Source organism: Anomalospiza imberbis, chromosome 2 (assembly GCF_031753505.1).
Source record: "Anomalospiza imberbis isolate Cuckoo-Finch-1a 21T00152 chromosome 2, ASM3175350v1, whole genome shotgun sequence".
In the NCBI taxonomy this organism is placed as follows: domain Eukaryota; kingdom Metazoa; phylum Chordata; class Aves; order Passeriformes; family Viduidae; genus Anomalospiza; species Anomalospiza imberbis.
Window position 1 is genome coordinate 4,788,479 of NC_089682.1, and position 19,053 is coordinate 4,807,531.

General features: G+C 42.3%; 1 protein-coding gene across 2 annotated transcripts; it reads right to left on the reverse strand.

Annotated features, from left to right (window-relative positions):
- Window positions 1-1,680: 1,680 nt before the first annotated feature.
- Window positions 1,681-17,315, reverse strand: TMPRSS2 (transmembrane serine protease 2). 2 transcript variants are annotated; one of them, XM_068179568.1, is made up of 15 exons: window positions 17,181-17,315; window positions 15,030-15,186; window positions 13,794-13,864; window positions 11,790-11,988; window positions 11,422-11,505; window positions 10,142-10,261; window positions 8,724-8,853; window positions 8,166-8,276; window positions 7,293-7,336; window positions 6,574-6,748; window positions 4,914-5,089; window positions 3,843-3,938; window positions 3,084-3,226; window positions 2,281-2,433; window positions 1,681-2,093 (listed from the first exon to the last, which is right to left on the reverse strand). In XM_068179568.1, the coding sequence occupies exons 3-15, from the start codon at window positions 13,806-13,808 to the stop codon at window positions 2,082-2,084; spliced, it is 1,458 nt and encodes a 485-aa protein (XP_068035669.1). In that variant the 5' UTR covers window positions 13,809-13,864; window positions 15,030-15,186; window positions 17,181-17,315; the 3' UTR covers window positions 1,681-2,081. The 2 variants fall into 2 exon arrangements, with proteins under 2 accessions (XP_068035669.1, XP_068035670.1); XM_068179569.1 differs by having other exon boundaries at window positions 1,681-2,085; window positions 2,267-2,433.
- Between the last annotated feature and the right edge of the window lie 1,738 nt (window positions 17,316-19,053).

Genomic DNA, 19,053 nt, shown 5'->3' on the forward strand with positions numbered 1-19,053 from the left:
TTCCCTATTTAATTTAATTAAGTCAGAGTGATTTCATCAGACCCAGCCACCAAAAACACTCGGCATTCCTGGACATCCGCTCTATTTCCCTGGGTTTGTTCAAGGACCTGAAATATTGGAATTAAAATAATCTCTCAGCTCACCCTCTTGAGGTGTTTTTCTTTTTTTTTTTTTTTTTTTTTTTGTTTGTTGTTGTAGTTGGTTTTGTTTTTTTTAATCAGACTCTCAAAGCACTTCATACACTGAATCCAGCAACTGCTTCCAAAAACAAAATCCAAGTAAACAGATATAAAGCACAACTAAGGAAAACTATTTGTTAAAAAAAAAAAAAAGAAAAAAAACTATTTATTTGGTGCAGTGTTTACAAGTAAGATAATTGCATTTCAGTACCAAAAGAGAAAACAAGACTAGTAGAGTCATTTCATTCAATAAAGATTTATCCTTCTTAACAAAGTGACTTGATATGGCTTTTTGATCCTCTACCACGATTATAAATTATTTTCAAAATGCTCAGTCAGGTGGCACTCGGATACAAATTACATTTTGCTAAAAACATACAGGTGGATACATAAAGGAGAGCTCTAAGGAATCAGAAGCCAAATTTAACAAATGAGGTAGTTCATCTCGTCCCGCAGAAACGCAGCTTTGTGTTTCCTTGTACAAAACATCCAGTCCCTGTGTGTGTGTGTGTGCAGCTCAGCCTGGCTGGACACGTTTGCCCTTCGACAGCAGGGAGAGGTCCAGAGTCACCTGCAGTGTGCTCAGCCAGGGACATCAGCACTGAGACTCCTCCTGCTGCAGCTCTGGGGCATCCCTGTCCAGGGCATCTCTGTCTGGGCCATCCCTGTCCCCTGTCCAGGGGTATCCCTGTCCAAATCCCACATCAACAATGCGCCCCTTCTGGGTTCAGAGCAGCTTAAGGCAGAACAGCACTTTTTTGTAAGGTCTGAGGCAGCCAGACTGCACCAGTCTGACTTTGATTGACGGCTGTGGTGAGATCCTGAGGATTTTTAACTACCTGAATAGACAGTGTATTTTCTTTTTTTATTATTATTTTCTGTGCCTGTACTGTAGTGCATGAAAAAATCCCTTCATACATATCCCTCACCCTCTTACTCTCCTGAGACCCCACCTGGAATACTGCATCCAGCTCTGGGATCCCCAGCATGGACCTGTTGGAGCGAGTCCAGAGGAGGCCACAAAGGTGTTCCAAGGGCTGGAGCACCTCTGCTATGGAGACAGGCTGAGAGAGCTGGGGTTGTTCAGCCTCTGGAAGGCTCTGGGGAGACTTCACCACCTTTTCCAGTCCCTAATGTGCCTACAAAAGAGCTGGAGAGGGACTTTGGACAAAGACATGGAGTGAGAGGACAAAGGCTAGAGACATCAGACTGAAAGAAGGCACATTTACATTACATTTTAGGAAGAAATTCTTCCCTGTGAGGGTGGTAAGGCACTGGAACAGGTTGCCCAGGGAAGTTTAGGATGGTCCAGCCCTGGAAGTGTTTAATGCCAGTTTGGATGGGGCTCTGAGCAACCTGGGACAGTGGAAGGTGTCCCTGCCCATGGCAGCGGGGTTGGAAGCGGATGATCTTTAAGGTCCCTTCCAACCCAAACTATTTTGTAATTCTACACTAAAAAAACATTCATTTCTTTTTAAATTGCCAACCAGCAGCTCGGAGATTCAACATTCACATTACTTAACATTTAATTTAAAAACTACTAGACCAACTGTCTCAGCATCCTGCTACGAAAATCTGGAATTAAATTGTGATTGAAATTGTCATTATAAGCCTGATCATCAAGTGAAAGTTACTCAACAAAAGAGAGACATTTCAGCAAGCAGTTGGCAGAATGACTCTGCCAGGCACCACAAGGAGAAGAAAGGTGCTCCTTGTGATAATCCTTCACTGATTAAGATCTGTCACTGTAGCCAGCACAGAACCAAGTGTGCAATCCTTCATGTTACTTTTAAAAAGAAAAATCAAAGAGGAAAAATAAAATCAACCACAAAGTGAATAAATATCCCAGGCCCCCATGGCTTCATTCATTCTTGTTCTCAGGAACATCAATTAGCAATGTTGTCATCTGTTTGCCTGTTTAAAAGACAAAACAAAACAGAAAACAAAGGTTCAGGTTCTGTCTTAACAATCGCTTGGATGCTTCCCAACAAAACAGCTTAGTTGTCATGCAAGTCACATTTATTTCTTTATTTTTTTAACGGAAAACCACGTTTCAGGATGAGGGGCCTTAAAAGTTATGGGAAAACTCTGACTATTTTACCTGCATATTTTTATAAATCCAGTCTGTAAACACAGTCATATTCCCGTACACTCCAGGTTTGTTGGGAGTGGCACAGCCAGTGCCCCAGCTGGTATCTCCAACCAGCCACCACACAGAGTGGTGGTGAGTCACCAGAGGACCTCCACTGTCACCCTGCAGGGGACACAAACACCTTGTTAGCGACACAGCCACACCTATTTCACTCCAGGAACACAGCTTTAGTTTCACTATAAACCTACCTGCCATTTAGGGAGTCACTAAAACGAGATATGGTGGCAATTTTGGTGTTAAGTGACATCTGCTTCCAATAGGGATGAAAATAATTTGCTCAGAGCCCTCTAAGTAAGATTGGCATTATTGACTTTCTTGTTCACAAGCACAATGCTGTGATTAACAAAATAATAATGATAATAATGCTGCAGTTATGAGGAGCATTTGATCACTTTCAAGTACCAGGTAACAAACCATCCTTGAAGCATTAAAAAGGAGCCTCACCCCCTTGGGATTTTAGTGAGAATTAGCACTGGCAGCCATTCAGATGATGAAACAAAAGCTCTCCTCTTTAAAGGGATGTACCACCAAAAGAACCAGAAGCCCAACCAGATGTAACGCAAATTTTTAATTTTGGGGAGGGCATAGGGTTTATTTAAAATAGAGAAGGAAGGGAAGGGAGAGAAAGAGAGAGAGAGAGAGAGAGAGAGAGAGAGAGAGAAAGAAAACCTACTAGCAAGGCCACAAAAGTAATCAGATCATTTTTATTTCATCTTTTATATATTTCTTAGCTATCAATTAGGAATAATTACCTGACAGGAATCGATTCCCCCTGCTAGGTCTCCAGCACAGATCATTGTAGGCAGAATCATGCCATTGTAGATATAAACAGCATTACACCTCGAACGTTCTATTAAGGGCACTGCAACGTAATTCAAGTGATTTGATGTTTTACCTGGAATTGAAATATACACAAATGTGCAAAGATAAAACCAGAGTCAGCATCACATTACTTTGCTGTTACAAAAAAATCCCAGCAGCCAAGATTAAATAAACATCCTAGAAGCAGTGGGATGGAAATTTAAGATGTAAGAAGTCTACAAGAGGTCAAGAGAACCTCCCCCAGTACTTTTCTTATACCAAAAAAACCCTTTCCTTCATTTCCTCTTTCCAGTCTTGCAAATTTACTTGCACCATTCTCTTCAGCCTGAGGTGGTGGAAAGGAGCAGCTCCTGCCCTTTCCCACATCCACAGGACATGCTTGGCACACAGCAATCCTTGCTGCAGGAGAGGTGGCTCTGCCAGCAGGGGCACAGAATTATCTCCTGGGTGGGTATTTCTGGCCCCCAGAACTGATCTGAGGGTCCTTTGCAGTCTGCTGAATGCAAAACCTCACAACTTGCTTTGAGACAGATTGCCCAGGGGAAATACTGGGGGCTGTAAAATGGGTGAAAAAATAGTGTATGAGCAGATCTAATTCAAACTGCCCCATCAGCCCATGCAACAATATTCTTAGGATGAAAAGGACTTGTTTATGTGAAAGATCAAAATATTCCAGAGGCACTTTTTACCTCCTTGGTACTCTGCTCCCCACCCTGATATCCAGCACTGCTGGTTAGGCTGGAACATCATTCCTGGATTGGGCAGACAAACTGGCCTCACAGTTTCTGCAAAACAAACAGAAAATAGATGTTCAGACAGAACTCAGATTTAAATGGCCACCACTTACACACCATGCATTCCCTCTGTTACTTTATATTCCTTGCAGGCAGTCAATGCAGGAAGCAGCAGAAAGTTTACCAGCTGCCCTTTCCCTGAGGAGTAGGATCTCCACCTCAAATCTACCTCATCTCCACCTCAAATCTACCTCATCACCACCTCAAAGTGAGGGACAAGTGGTTCTACCTTAATTCACCAAGTTAAATAGAACAATTAACACCAGCTCTTCTGAGCAGTAGAAGACAAAGAAAAAATTCTGAAAACTACAGCTCTGCATTCTCTTTGCAAAACTCTGCTGAAAACAATCACAAGCAGGATTCAGCATTGATATATACAAGAAGCGTGCAGCACAAAAACCTGGAAAACAGACAATCTCCCTGCTCTCAGCAGCAGAAAATCCCTTTCAGATGACTCCTGGTAGCTTTAAACTGATGCACTGAAACACAAAGGGTCTGTACACAAAAAGCACTTCAAGTTTAAATAATGGCTTGTTCTCTATTTTGTACTGATTGCTTACAAACAACCTACATCTGCTTTTATGAAAGGAACTTCTTGTAATGCTGAATTCTGAAGGGTTTTTGACCATCATTTGACCTGACTTCAGTGGGGATTTAATCAGCTGCTCCAGCACTGCACCTGTAGTTGTCTGCACATACAGCAGTGGCTAAACTGAAGCACCACAGAGCATTCTGAGGTAAAAATATATTATTGAGATGAGCCCAAACCCCCTATCCATGTTATAGATTTAAATAAATCCTGCTTAGGAAACCAGAGGCTGTGCCCTCTGTCTCTATACCCTGTCTCTAGGGTAATTTTGTGTTTTCCACTAAGTGTCTACAAGGATTGCTTGGTGAAATTCAGAAGTTTTAAAAGGTGTGCTCACTGCTACTGGATTTTTCCCTTAAGAAGAGCTGAATACCTACCAGTAAAACTCAGTGGTGTCTCCAGCTTCATAAGGGCAACATCATTGTCTTTAGAGTCTGTGTCATAATCTGGGTGGGAAATTATCTGTTGCACTCTGTATCCACTTCTAAAGAGCATCTCATCCTGATTCAGAATCCCAGCATAAACCCTCCAGCTGTGTGGGTCAGACAGTCGCCTACAGAACAAAGAAAAGGTCTGAAGGTTTTCTTCTGTGGTGACAAGACAGGGATTAGGACCTTCAAAAAATTGTCTTCAGGAGCTGTAGTCAGATGTTTGTGTGACCAAAAATGCACATGCATTTGACCACCATTTCTGAAGAGTAAGACAAACAACTTGACAGACATGGAACTTGAGGAAAGCTTGGCTCTAGTTTCAAAAATGTATTAAAAAAAAATAATAAAATCTTTGCAGTGGGTTAAGTATCGCTGTCCATCCCCTTAATCACTCAGCACAACAAATTAAGTCTGAGACTGCAACACTGAAACCTTTTGATTTCCATGACTGAGGGATCAGGCAGGTATTTCTCAAGTCTCGCATGTCAGTGGTATCAGCAGAAGCCAGAATTAGTAAAAACATGATCTAGTGAAAGAATTTCACTATCTTGAAAACACCAGGGGGCTTTTTAGGCTGGTTTTGGTGGGCTTTTTTTATTGTTAAGCACGCTTACTAGATGTTATTTAAGCAGCCTCTTGTGCTCCAGCACAGTTTACAAAAGCTTGATAGAAAACTTGCCCTGAATTGGGCCTACAAGTCCCCCCACCTCTCAAAAAAACCCCAGATCAGGCTGAAAACCGGGTCTGTGCCAGCTGCAGCTTGGTTGCCATTCCCAAAGCTTTTGCACTACACAGCTCAAATCCAGACAGCAAAGGAGGGATAAGATCTCCAGGTAGAAATCAACACTTGCATTCCTTTCTCAAGGTTAAGGACAAATATTCTTCCTTGCCTTCGCCTCAAACTGCGATCCAGCCAACCAACCATTAAAAATGTTTTTGCTTTTAGGGTTTTCCCTCCAAGAGAAGCAGCCACCTTTTAAACAAATTCTTGCCCTTTCTCAGGGTACCAGACAACCCTCAACTCTCTTTTATAGGTTAAAAATGTACAAAGCACCAGCTATTTTTCTTGTTGATGGCTACATAAAGTGCTCCTTGGATAGATATAAATCTGTATTTAATACTGACTTGGACTTTACTACCCTGTGGCAAGAAGATACGAAGAAATAAATGGCACAGGCATCTTTAAATTGATCATATCTACAGCAGTGTGATATTTGAGAATTTGGGGAGGGGGAGTTTCCTCACAGTGTAATTCAACATCTTCATGGAAACACTGTACTAGCTGGCATTGCATTTGGTGCTGGCAGTGCATTTGGTGGGTATCTGTGCTCAACATCACCCATTTCATTTTGTAGATAAGACCGAGTATAAAACAAGGCTTCCTGTAGAAAGCAGACAGATGAACTGCAGCCAGCCTCCTTCCAGAACCAATCTTCCCTTAATACTTCAAATTTTTAACACAGACAAAACACTGCACCGATCACCTGCGTGCCAGGCGGGGTGGCGGGGGAGAAATTCCGTTTTAAAGGAGAAAGTGGGGAGAACTGAAGAAATGCATGCATTTCAGCCTGAAGAAAGGCAAATAGCCACGGAGAGAGGGACTCACCCTTCCACACAGTGTGCTGCTGTCACAAGCCAGCGTGGGGTGATGATGGAGCCCCCGCAGACGTGGGTGCCCTGCACGTGCAGGCTGACCTGCCACGGCCACTGCCCCAGCACGGCCCCGCTGCCCCCCACAATCCTGTTCATGATGCTCACGCTCTTGCTGGACAGGCCACACTCTGAAAAGTCAGCCACACGCAGAGGTTGATCAAAGAGTGAGCTGGGAGGTGGATTCTGCACCTCGGGCTCCCCTGGCAGAGGGGTGCACACACCATGCTGGGCACACCACAGCTTTCTACCTTCCAGGAGTCTCTGGAGATTCAGACACCTCTGTGCTGTGCAACAAAGCAGCCAACAGCCAGGAGACTCCTCGGGACAGGAATCACCATCGAGCAGGCACTGCCCACCCAATTGCTGAGTCTTGGAGAGCAAATGTGCCACAGACATCCCAACACAGCCGCTGGGGGACGGATATGGAACTCCACCGCAAGTCATTTAAAGGAACCAGTGGCAGCAAAGACAAAAGCAACTGGGGATCCACTGTATTCCTTGTCTCCTCTCCCACCCTGCTCCTAAAACTGCATTATTTGGGAACAAGAGTTAAATCTTTTGCCCATGCAAAAACAGCAATTAATGCCACAGGTCCAAAAGAACTTGCCAGCCAGGGCATTTCAAAGCGTGAAGAAGCAGAAGTTTGCAAAATTGCAAAAGCCAGTGAGTTACCTATGCAGCGCAGAGAAACCACATTTCCTGAGGCACAGGAACCACTGCAGGAGAAACAAAAAAACCAAACAGGATCTTAGGCACTCTGTGAAGGAAATGGTGAGCAAAGTCCACCCTCCAGCTGCTTTCTACGCTTTCCAGCTACATGCCCTGCCTCCAGCCTCATCTTCCTGTGGCAGGTTCCCTCTTTTCTTCACTTTCTCCAGCTACCCTACCAGCAACCATCTGGCCTCCACCATGCCTTGCATTCACCAAAACTGTCCTGTGGGAGACTGCAGGCATGAGCACAAAAGGTTTGAAAGCCTATTGAGAAGCAAGATGAAGTGATAAAGTGGAGCTGATTTAGGAAGCTGATTTGCAGAAGAACTAAACAAGGGAGTTGCAGGAAGTTTGCAGGCACAGCAGACTACAGGTTTTGACACTGGACACTTCAGAGTTGTTTAATGACAATAAAAATGATGCTTTCCACAGTGAAGATCCATTTTTGCATGCTGTGTGTTCATGTGACTGAAAAAAAGGCTGTGCCAGCTGCTGTGAATGTGTTGCAGCTTGTAGCTCTTGTCACCATACACAAACTCCTGCAGATGGCCAGAGAGCCTTACAAAAATTTGACATGGCAACCTTCTAGACAGCACCGAGGATGAGATAGTTTTTCTTTTAGAAGAGGACAGGGAAGATGGAAAAATGACAGCTGTGTTTTTAAAAAGAGGGAAGAACAGTTGCTGCAATCAGATTAAAAGCAAATTCTCTTTCCCTCCAACAATCCCCACTGAAAGATGTGCTTGCATTGTGCTGCAGGCAGAAGCTGCACCTCTTCCAGCATCTGCAGAGAGCCTGGATGAAAGGAGAGAGGCTTTTACTAAACAAAGATACCTGCTGTACAGCTTTTTGTACAAGTCTATGTTCCCAGCACTTGTGTTCAGCTTCATGTAGCTCTTAAAGCTGACTTCAGGTGCCACCCCCTGACTGTAGAAATATGTATCCCTGCAAAAGAGAAAGTACACCATGACAGCACTAGAAATCTTTATTTTTGTTTATTATATTTATTTTTATTTTTGTGAACGTGGAACCCTGGTGGTGCAGCCCAGCCAGAGTCTCAGATTCTTCAAACATCTGTCAAGCTCCACTTCCCACCAGTCACTGGGTTAAAATAATATTATTAAATTTTTATATATCTATATATATAAATGCATTTAATTATTAAATAATTAAAAATGTTTAATTATTTAATAACACTGTATAATATTTAATATTTGACTTATTTAATAATGCTTATAAATATTATTTTTATCTGATATGCATGCACCTCATGTAACAGGGCAAGATGCCTTTGCCAGTACATTTTCACAGCAAAGTCTCAAACACATTAAAAATGGCAAGAGGGAAGTTTTAACCTTTCTTTGAGCAAAGGCTGACAGAGGTTGCACTTACACGCTGTAGCCCATGTCTTTGCATGCAATCTTCCCATAATCATCATTCCAGTCATCTTGGCAAACAGGATACCAGGATTTGGTAACAGGTGAATAAACTTCCAGAATAAAATTTGGTCCAAAAAGTCTAACTGCCAGAAAAGGAAGAAAGGGAAAAAGGGAAAAAAAAAAGGAAACTAAGAACACCACATGCTATTATTACTCCTTTCTCAGCTTGGAAGTAGTTACCCATAATATCCACTTCATGTATGAACTGATGTTAATTTAATGCTCCCTTCTACTCAAATTCTGAGTAAATAGCCAGTAGACAGAAATATGGCAATGACTTACTTCTTTTCATGTAAGGCAATTTAGAATAACTAACCAGTTTTAAAATGCAAATGTACAAGATAGGGTTCATCCCTTCATTTCAGCTTTTAGACTCAAAATTCTTTTATATTCTACCACTGAGAAAAATTGCAATAATGAAAATTTCCTGATCTTTCCTCGACGCAACCATTTATTTCTTAATATATCACATACTGTGTATAAATAAAATATGATCTATTGAAAAATACTTTATATTATTTCTTAACACACCAAATTTCTTCAGAGAAGTGCTTTGTAAAGCAAGAATGTAACAGGAGCAATTAGCTCTGACATTCCACGTCCCATTATGTATCTGCTTGCACAAGAATTTAATAAAAAATAGTTCAAGCAAAAGAACAGATTGAAACAGGCTTCTCCAAGATGCCATTATTCAACCAAACGGAGTGGAACAGCTGCCAGCAAGTGCCAACCCTGCATGAGAATGTGCTGAATAAAAGTTTACAGAGGGAATTTAAAGCACAGCTGGAGTTTTCCAGTGGGGCAGTGGCACGATACAAGATGCCAAACCTCTGGAATGGACAAATCAATGTTTCCACCTTCTACCTTTAGCTCAGCACTAAAGCTTCCCTTGGCATCTTTTCAAAGCAATGATTAGGCCAGCTTTTCTTACACAAATGAGTTAGGAAGTAATTGAAGTACTAAGAGGAGAACACGGAATATGAAATACATGGAAAAAGACAAGCCTGACTGAAGACCACCAGGTTTGTTATCACCTGAAGCTTACTGAGAAGTCACCACTGACTGTTCCATCCAGAGGCAATGCTAGATCCACTTCTGCACAAACCCCACTCAAATTAAAAGGTGATATTAAAAAAACTGACTCAAAGTCAAGGCAGCTCAAACCCCTGAGCATTTTATTTCAACTTTTTAATCGGGCTGGAAACAAACTGAATATCTATCCATAACACACATCCTAAACCATTTTAGTGACAGACCTTAGGCTAAAACACTCTTGTTGCAGCTTAGGCAAGCTCTGGACAAGGCAATCTGCTCCCAGGCTCCTGCAGTTGATGCAGGCTTTCCCCCCAGCCCCTGGCTGCTGCCACTCACCACAGCGGGTCTCGTCCTCCCCGTTGGGGCAGTCGCTCACTCCGTCACACCACTGGGAGGGGGACATGCACACCCCTGAGGATCCACACTCAATCAGGGAGCTGAGACAGTGATTCTCTACTGCAGGGAGACAGAAGCACAGCCACGAGGCTGCACATCAGCCCAGCTCTCAAAGAGTTTCCCACTTGGATGGAGCAAAACGTTGGAAGCGGCTCTTAAACCCGGAGGTGGGGAGGGACCCAGCCTGCCACAGCAGAGATGGATTGCTCTGTCCTTTGCACAGATCAAGTCTCTGATGCAGCTGATTGGGTTTTGGCCACTTGCCTCCCCTGAATAATAAGGCACCATTAAGTTGTCAGAAAGGAGTCAGCTTTGCACTGGCAAAGCGTCAGGACGTAGAAAAGGAGGAGGAGAGTGAGTGCCTCAATTATGGACTTTTGCTCTCGTTTAAAACAAGATTACACTCACCCTGCTTAAATCAAAATGCGTCAGAAAAACGCCTCTAAGAACACAAAGTGTCATCCTAATAGTTCTAAATGAACTCCCTTAAAGTCATAGAATAGTTTGGGAGGGGTCTTTAAACATCATTTTAGCCCAACCCCAATGCAATGAGCAGGGACATCTTCCACTAGATTTCTCCTCCTCTTCTCCTGAGCAGAATGGAAAGGAGAGGCTCCTAAAAACACCAGATTTTTAGTTTCCTGCTTTCTTAGCAAAGCAGCTTTCATTGAAAGGGAAATTAAGACAGTACAAGGCAAACTTCACCCGAGTTGAACAGAATTGGTCCAGCCCTGCTTCAGAGCTCAGGCACCCCAGCTGGGGATGATTTCTAAAGCAAACATCCATGGTACAACTTAGAGTGCTGAGACAGCCTGGGCTCATGCAATATTTACACAAAAGTCCCACAGAAACAAATAAATGGATCTAAATGACTTCTGCTCCAAGAGAGATGTCATTTGAGCAAAACAAAACACATCTTGACTGTTTACACTCCTGCAGTTAAGGTTTGCACTTATTGCAATCCCCTCCCTTCACCTGAAATTAAGTGAACCTTGAATTTGAAAAGTAACAGCACCATTAAAAAAAAAAAAAAAACCTCAACCAACAAACAAAACTGAGCCATTAAGAAGTAACATTAGTTCATCTCTTAGGAGAAAAGGAACAAAGATTTTCTATCCTTAATTCAGAATAAAGCATAAAATGAGAATGGATATATCTAACTTGAAAAGTTTAATACATCTTTTCTTAAAAAAAAAAAAAAAAGAAAAAATACAACTTACCAAAATACCAGATGAAGAAAGCAGCAATTGCACAACAAATTACTATTAATATAGATAATATTATTATTATGGTTTTCCTTAGACCTGAAATGAAAGCAAGGAGGAAAAGAGAAATTAGGTTCACAAGTAAAGTAATTTCTACCCACCAGCACTATTTATTTGACATTAAAATCAGTCATTTTTAGCCAGACTTTTCTCCATTCCACCATCCTTCCTCCCAAAGCCCCCAGCTTCACCAGCACCCCAGCCAGCTGCCACTTCTTCATCCACATGGAAGCATCCACTTGGAAGGGAAGGTCCCTTTCCTTTGTTATCTTACTTCGACAGATCTCAGGTTCAAAAGCAGGAGAAATCCCCCCAGAACTTACTGGCTGCACAGGTTCTCCTGGGCGGGGGTGCTGCTGGCCTGGTGGACTGGTGGGTGACAACCCTTGGGACGTAGCTTGGCACGGAGGGAGGGTTGGTGGAGAAGAGCTGGGGGTAAGGATTAGCACCTGCTGCCGGCCTGGCGGCGTAGAGGGGCTCTGGCTGGAAGCCCCGGTTCTCGTAGTATGGCGGTGGTGGACCCTGAGGGGTGGCGTGGGGAGGGAGGGAACAGGAGAAAGTGAGAAACAAGGCTGCCATCAGGACAAAATCTCACAGTGCTGCTCTGTAAAATACACCCCCCGCACACAGAACACTCACTAGGGATTCTGTCGGGGTCTGTGATATTTAGATGCTCCTGAGATTGTAGAAAGTCTCTGTCTTTCAGCCCCGCTGCCAAAGAAGGAGTTGTGATTCGTCTGTGCTGGTTTTTAAGGTTGTTCATTCTTTCTTATCTATAATAGTTCTCTCTGCCCTGCAGCAGGTCTGTCTCACAGGACAGCGTGCGGGGCTCTGCCCCTCAGTGGGAATTACAAACATTATATACCAAAAACTACGTGTGCTATATTTACAATAAAGTGCCAATACCTATCACCCATGCTGAACAGTGTGTCCCCAGCCTAAACCAACAGAAAAATGCCAACACCACGGTGAAACACAGAGGGCATGAAGAAGAAGGACAAGGCACACCCAATTTCCTCCATCTTGCCTCCTTTGAACCCCTTACCTAGAATCCTAAAATTCTACTTTTGCACCCGTGCCACACTAATTACTACTTATATCAAACACTCAGAGCTTGGAATTCATCCTGTAAGACTGAAAACTCTTTTCCATGGACAGAGATCAGAGACAGTGTCTCTCAGGGCTCTGTACAGGGGGGCTCCTGACCCCCTGCCAGGGTCCCAGACCTTCCAGGGCAGCCAGAGGGATGCCCTGGATTCCCATAGGACTCCAGTGTACACAGACAGAGAAATTCACAGAACATGCCAAAAACCTCACGTTTTATGATGCCCTGATTTTTAAAAGTGCTAAGGTTTTTTTTATAGTTCTTTTGAAAGTGTTGAAGTCCTCATAAAACTTCTTTAGCCTTCTGATAATGTTTACAAATTTGAGAGTCAGAGTTCCCACACAATTTCATGTATAAATAGAATAGTTTACATATTTCTCTGTGGGTGGAGATAAATGATGGATTGATCTTTGGACCAGTGTGGTTGGAGAGGTGGTAAGTCTATCCTCCAATCCATGGTCATCTTTAGAATTCTATAAATACCAGATGTTTGAATAAAACTGGGTCTTTTTCTCTTTTGAACTTACCAAGCTTCTTTGTACTCATTTCGTGGCCAATAGCGACAGTTTTGAATGATAAAAATAGCACAGAGTGAGGCTATGGGAATCCTCTGACAGGATCAGTTTCCTGATCCATAGCAGCCCAGCCCAAGGAGGATTCTTGAGCCCAGCTCTCCCAAGCTGTTTGCACAAATGCTTGCCCTGGGACGTCTGACAGGGTAGAAATAAACAGCAAGGACAGCTGTGGGCTGCACTGTCCCAGAAAGAAATGCGGACAAGTAACAGCCTTTGTCCAGGTCCAGGATAAATGCTTACTGCCCCATTTTGTGCTGTGACAACACCAGGTACACCTAAGCTAGTTCTCACACTGGCCTGCAACAGGAATATTTATCCTGGAAGAGCTTTAAGAACTAGTTAGAAGCCATTCTAACCCATCCCACCAAAACAAGCTTAAATAAATCAAATGCACATGCTCAAAAGCATAAGTCTCCCCTAAAAGTATCCGAGCACTTGAAATGTTGGTTAATTCGAGGCTCTTAGACCTGCCTCACAGCATCTTCTTCTGTTTTTGCCAAAAAGGAAACACAGCAAATAGTCCACGTTTTAAAAGACTTGTTAATCAGGACAGCGCTCAATGGGCTGTCACATGTAAAGAAATAAAACCGTATTAAAAGAAAAAAAAAAAAGCAGAGAGGAATATTGTGAATATTTTGTTTACTTACTAGAGTAGAGGTCATTTTTCCTTTGTCAACAGTACAGAAACAATTCAAGTGTTGGGGAGTACAGCGTGAACCTATACAAACAAACAAAAAAGAAAACAATCCCAACTGGAGGCTTTTGTCCAGCTTTCATGTCAGTTTTCCCCTTGGAAAAAGAACAGATTTGCAGAGGAGGGAAATAAAACAAATTTAAAAAAAAAACCAAACCCAAACCAAGCGGAAGTATTTGAAGAGAGGCTACAAAGTAAGGTGCAGCATGAAATCAGATCTCAGCAGCCTCTCAATACAAGCCTGAGGATAATACAGTGGTGACTATTCATTAGCACGAGGGCAGCACAAACTGAGAAGGTCAAGTCAGTGCTCACTCTCGCTGGCAGAACCAGTCAAAGAATATCCTGGCAGAGACCCACATGGTGTCAGTGCCATGCTCGGGCCCTCTCTCAACACTTACTCAAGTGTCTCTCTGAGGTTTATGACACAGAAACCAGCAAAGCATCAGGAAATACAAATTCAACCAATTCATGATACTTGCAGCCCCCACAGGCCGGGTTTTTTCACTCTTACGTGTTCTAAAGAGTTGTTTTCTTGGCTGTGTGTTGTAGTCACTGAACCAAAAACAGGGAGAGAAGCACGGCAGGGGAACTGTGCCACAGCAATATTGAAAGTTTTGCAGACAGGGTAGAAGAGAGGTTCTGCACTGAACGTTTCAAGCATCCACCAGTTTATTTTAAAGTTAAACGTTAACATTGAGCAAAACCACTGATTGCCACAGACACAAGAAATACCAAAATGTTTGCTGGTGCAGATCTAAAATAGGCAGTTATACAGCTCCACAAGCAATCATTCTAATAAATGCTGCTGTCTACTGAGTCCTCTCATGTTGCACTACAAGAAAAAAAAAGCCTAGAAAGTGCCTCAGTCCTGCACTGAGAAATACCTTTTCCTACCTTGCAGAGCAAAGCCCTGCACATCGCAGCTGTGTCAAAATACAACATAATTCAGCCCAAAGTAATAGGTTATTTTTTAGAACCTCTATCAAGGCATCATCTCACCCAAAACTGAACTGCAAACGTCACTGAAGCAGATTTCAACAGCTGCTCAGCCCCTCAAGCGTGCCAATTCTTGTGACACTTCAGGAAGGCTGATGCTGGTATTTGCTTATCATTGCCAGCAAACATGTAAATAATGCACCACTGAACTTATTTGTGTGGCAGACAGGTGAGTCTTACTCATACTTACTGGAAGTCCATCAGACTGGTGACTAAGGCTCCAGGACTTCTGCTTTGCTTTATGTCCCATCCATCCTTGCCCAGCTCTTCACAGCAGTTGGGAAGTGCAGCTCTGCCCAGACTTAGGGACAAATAAATCACAGGAGGATACTTCTGTTCCTTGTTCTCTGAAAAGGAGAAGGAATAAAAGGGTTAGGATGGAAGGGTCTCTCTTCTCAAGAGAGAAGTGGTGATTCTGAGGAAAGCCAACCGGTACTGCGACCAAAAAAAATCCCAAATACTTTTTTTTATATTACCATTTGAAAGGCTTTGCAAATTAAAAGGGAAGAGTGTTCCTCACTCTTTTTTGGGAGTTTCTGGGAGTGCTTTTGGTTTGGTTTTGGGATTTTATTTTTAGTTCTTATTAATCTATTTCCTATCCAGCTTCTGATTAATAACTGTTTCCCTGTTATAAAACACAGGAAATCATAGGTAAATACAGACTTCCATGATATTACATACACACATTTCCCAGTGTTTTAAAACTACACAAAACCAAAATCACTGAACTCCTGTTAGCTTTGCAAATGTTTCGGGCAAAAATCAATCTGTAGCATCCAATAATGACATAATCTGGTCTTCCTAAGCACACATCACTCCCACACTTCAAAATGTTTTACAAACACATCAAGGGAACTGCGACAACTTCTCAGATAAGGAAGCTGGGTCATGGAGAAGCAAAGTGACCAGTCAAACACTCCCCTTCCCAACAACTAGAGAGCTAGAAGGGACTGGTCTGCCTTATCTCACTCCAGTACTTTGGCCTCTAGCTCACCTCACACATCAGATAAATTTAAATAGGCCATTTAAAAGTGTCATAAACCCACTCTGATGGCACAGAAGAGTTCAGTGGGAATGTACAACTGTCCTTCCCTCATTCCTCCTGATGTCTGCTGAGCTATTATAACACTTTACTGAAAAAAACAAATTTCAAGAGTCCTTTAAAGGGAGCTAGAGGTCCCAGGCAAGGGAACTGGGATGGAGTTCCCCACCAGAGCAGGCTTCAAGGTATCACAGGGTACACCAGAGGCTTGAGGGTTGGCTTGCTACCACCTTCCAGCTCTGGAAAAAGTGCACCCAAACAATGAAAGGGACCCATCAGTCCTGTGCAGTCAAGCTCCTAAATTTCAAAAACTCCAGTAGGGATGGAGCAGAAGCAGCATTTAGACCTCCAGCAACACAGAAGGTCCAAAACTGAGTGTGTTTTTCTATCATAACTCCAAGTACAGGAAAAAAAGCCACTGTTTCTAATGACAGGAGAGACAAAGAACAAAAAGCCACCACTGACACAGTTCACTGATGAATAAAGCAAAATGTGTTGTCTCACAGATGGTAGCTGTTATTTGAAGTATCTGAGCCTCTTACATATGCCTTAGGAGTGTTAATGTTGTGCTATCTTAATCATGGGTCATTAAGTTTAAGAAATGCATCACTATTTCCATTAAATTTGTCAAAAACGAAACAAAAAAGGAACACAGCCAAACAACAATACAAAAAATAAAAGTATTAGATTAATTCAAAAAAATTCAATCCAATAGCTCTTTGCATTTTTTATGTTTTTCTACAGATTTCTGCAAATCAGGTCTTTAAGTAAAAGTTGCATCACAGCTGGTCTGTACTTCATTTGACAACATCCTATTTAATGAAAAATGGACTTTCCAGACTCTCCGCCCTCCAGAGGCTTGTCCTCCTCCCTACCACAGTGACAGTCCCTCTCTGCCCTGGTGAGTTGTTCTGATCAGCTGACCATGGTCCTCACCACCGCGTGCTCCTAAACCCCTCACTGAATTTTGGTGAATTTTGGGCAAAAATTAGACCCTGATTTTGCCTCATTACAGCAGCATCAGCTCATGGCCCCCTCACACCTCCTGTGTCCTTTGCTGGCCAGGAGCCAACATCCCAAAAAGGCAACAGACAGAATGAAAGGCAAAGAAACCCTAAAGGTCTAAGCAGGATTTTGTAATGACACATCTGCTGCCATTTACCCTGGCCCTCCATGCAAGAAATAAGAGGATTTCCTCAGCACACACCAATTCATAATTGCTTATTGGCTTCCAAAGCTTTTACACAGAGATCCCTATGGGCTGTTTCCATGCCCAAGTCAATAGGATGGAATAACTACCTCCAGATATCCTAGTTCAACACTGTGAATTCAGCTGGCCAAAGAAACCAGAGTTATACTGGCAACAGCTTGCTTCCTGCATTTACATATTGCTCCAATACATATTTTGTGCTATTTCCTGATACAGAAACATCAGCTAGCTGTTTGCTAAGCCCTGTGATGGTTATCAGCAATTGAAAAAGAAACCCCAGACAAAAAAAAAAAAAAACCAACAACAAAAAACTAGTTCTTCACAGTTAGACCTACATAAAAGCAACCACATGCAAACAGAAATGCAAGAGGACAGAACAGTCACAACCCAAATGAAAGAAGTCAGGTTCATCTTCTAAAAGGAGGAAGCATAAAAGCATGCAAACATTCTACATGAACCTAACACACTGCAGCCCATCCAAAAAATTCCCTGTATCAAGCAAACCAACAGAACTCACTGAGATAACAAAGGAGTAATTTCAGTGCAAAGCTCAACCTTAAAGAAGGGCAAGCCAACACATGATGGTGTTGGTGATGCTAGATATGAAATATTATTTCTTTTTCTTTTCATTTACAACCATTTTATGAGCACCTAAAAGTTTCAGCAACATAACCGTGAACACAAAATAACCATGACATGATGGTGTGGAGGAAAGGTAAATGGGGAAATAAAAAGAAAAAAAAAGAGGGAAAACAAGCAAGGAGGTGATTCCAGATTCATTTTCATGAAATTTTCACAGAGCAATTTCACAGGACAGTTCCTGCCTTTTCATGTGGACAGGAGGAAAGAAACATGGTCAAGGTTCCTGTTTAACAATCAGTACTAAAAACTATCACAACTTGCAAATTAAGTATAGAAAGGTTAAAAAACATCCAGTTACGAGTGAAGAAGGAAAGGAGTTAAATGAGATTTTTCATTCCATTAACAAGATTTCCTTGACACTTATTCAGGAAGTGGCACTGAGTATTTTTATTGTGATGATTTTAAAAAGTTATTTTAATTTACTCCATTTATCCTCTGGCAGGGATCAAAGATGAATTGACTGAATGTCTCAAAGTCATCAAAAATCAGGGTCCTACAGTGTCCTGGCCTTTCAACAAATCTCAACAGAGGTGAGTTCTACTCAGGGTGCCTGTGCAGTAACATCACAAGTATTTCAGAGAACTTTGTGAGACTATGCAAATATTTACCTGAAAGGTTGCCACAAATAAAACCTCCTCCTTCTCACAGTTCCTAATAAATAGTTTTGAAGCTATTCTAGATTAGCTCCTAAAATGCCATTATGAGACTATGCAAATATTTACCTGAAAGGTTGCCACAAATAAAACCTCCTCCTTCTCACAGTTCCTAATAAATAGTTTTGAAGCTATTCTAGATTAGCTCCTAAAATGCCATTATAATGTACAACTACTTATCAAGAGGTGTTAAAAACCAGTGCCTCTTGATAAGCTCTATCAGCAGCAGCTCACTGAAGTCCACAGCAATAATCCCCAGGCCAGGAAACCAAGATTAATTCTACTTCCACGTGCCAAAAAAAAGAGGAGGCATTAAAAATCTGAGTGTAGCAGTCACATTTTAAAAAGTTATAAGATGCCATACTCATACTACAAATAATTGTCTTATTATTGTTGCTATTATCATCTGTCTGAAAACAGACATTGACTTCAAACTCAGCCTTGTCACAAGTACATCATGTGCTTTGTTAGGAACAGTGGGGTGAGGAAGGAGGCTGAAATGCTCTTTTCTTTTTTCTCTTTTCACTGAGTGAGTGGTGAGGGGCACAAGACCCTACGAAATCAGCCATTTCGGAAGCAGAATCAGAAAGGACCAAGAGCCCAGAAGAACCAGAGGCTCTGGCATGGTAGGAGATGGAGCCGTTGTTCAGGCAACAGCTGCAAACCA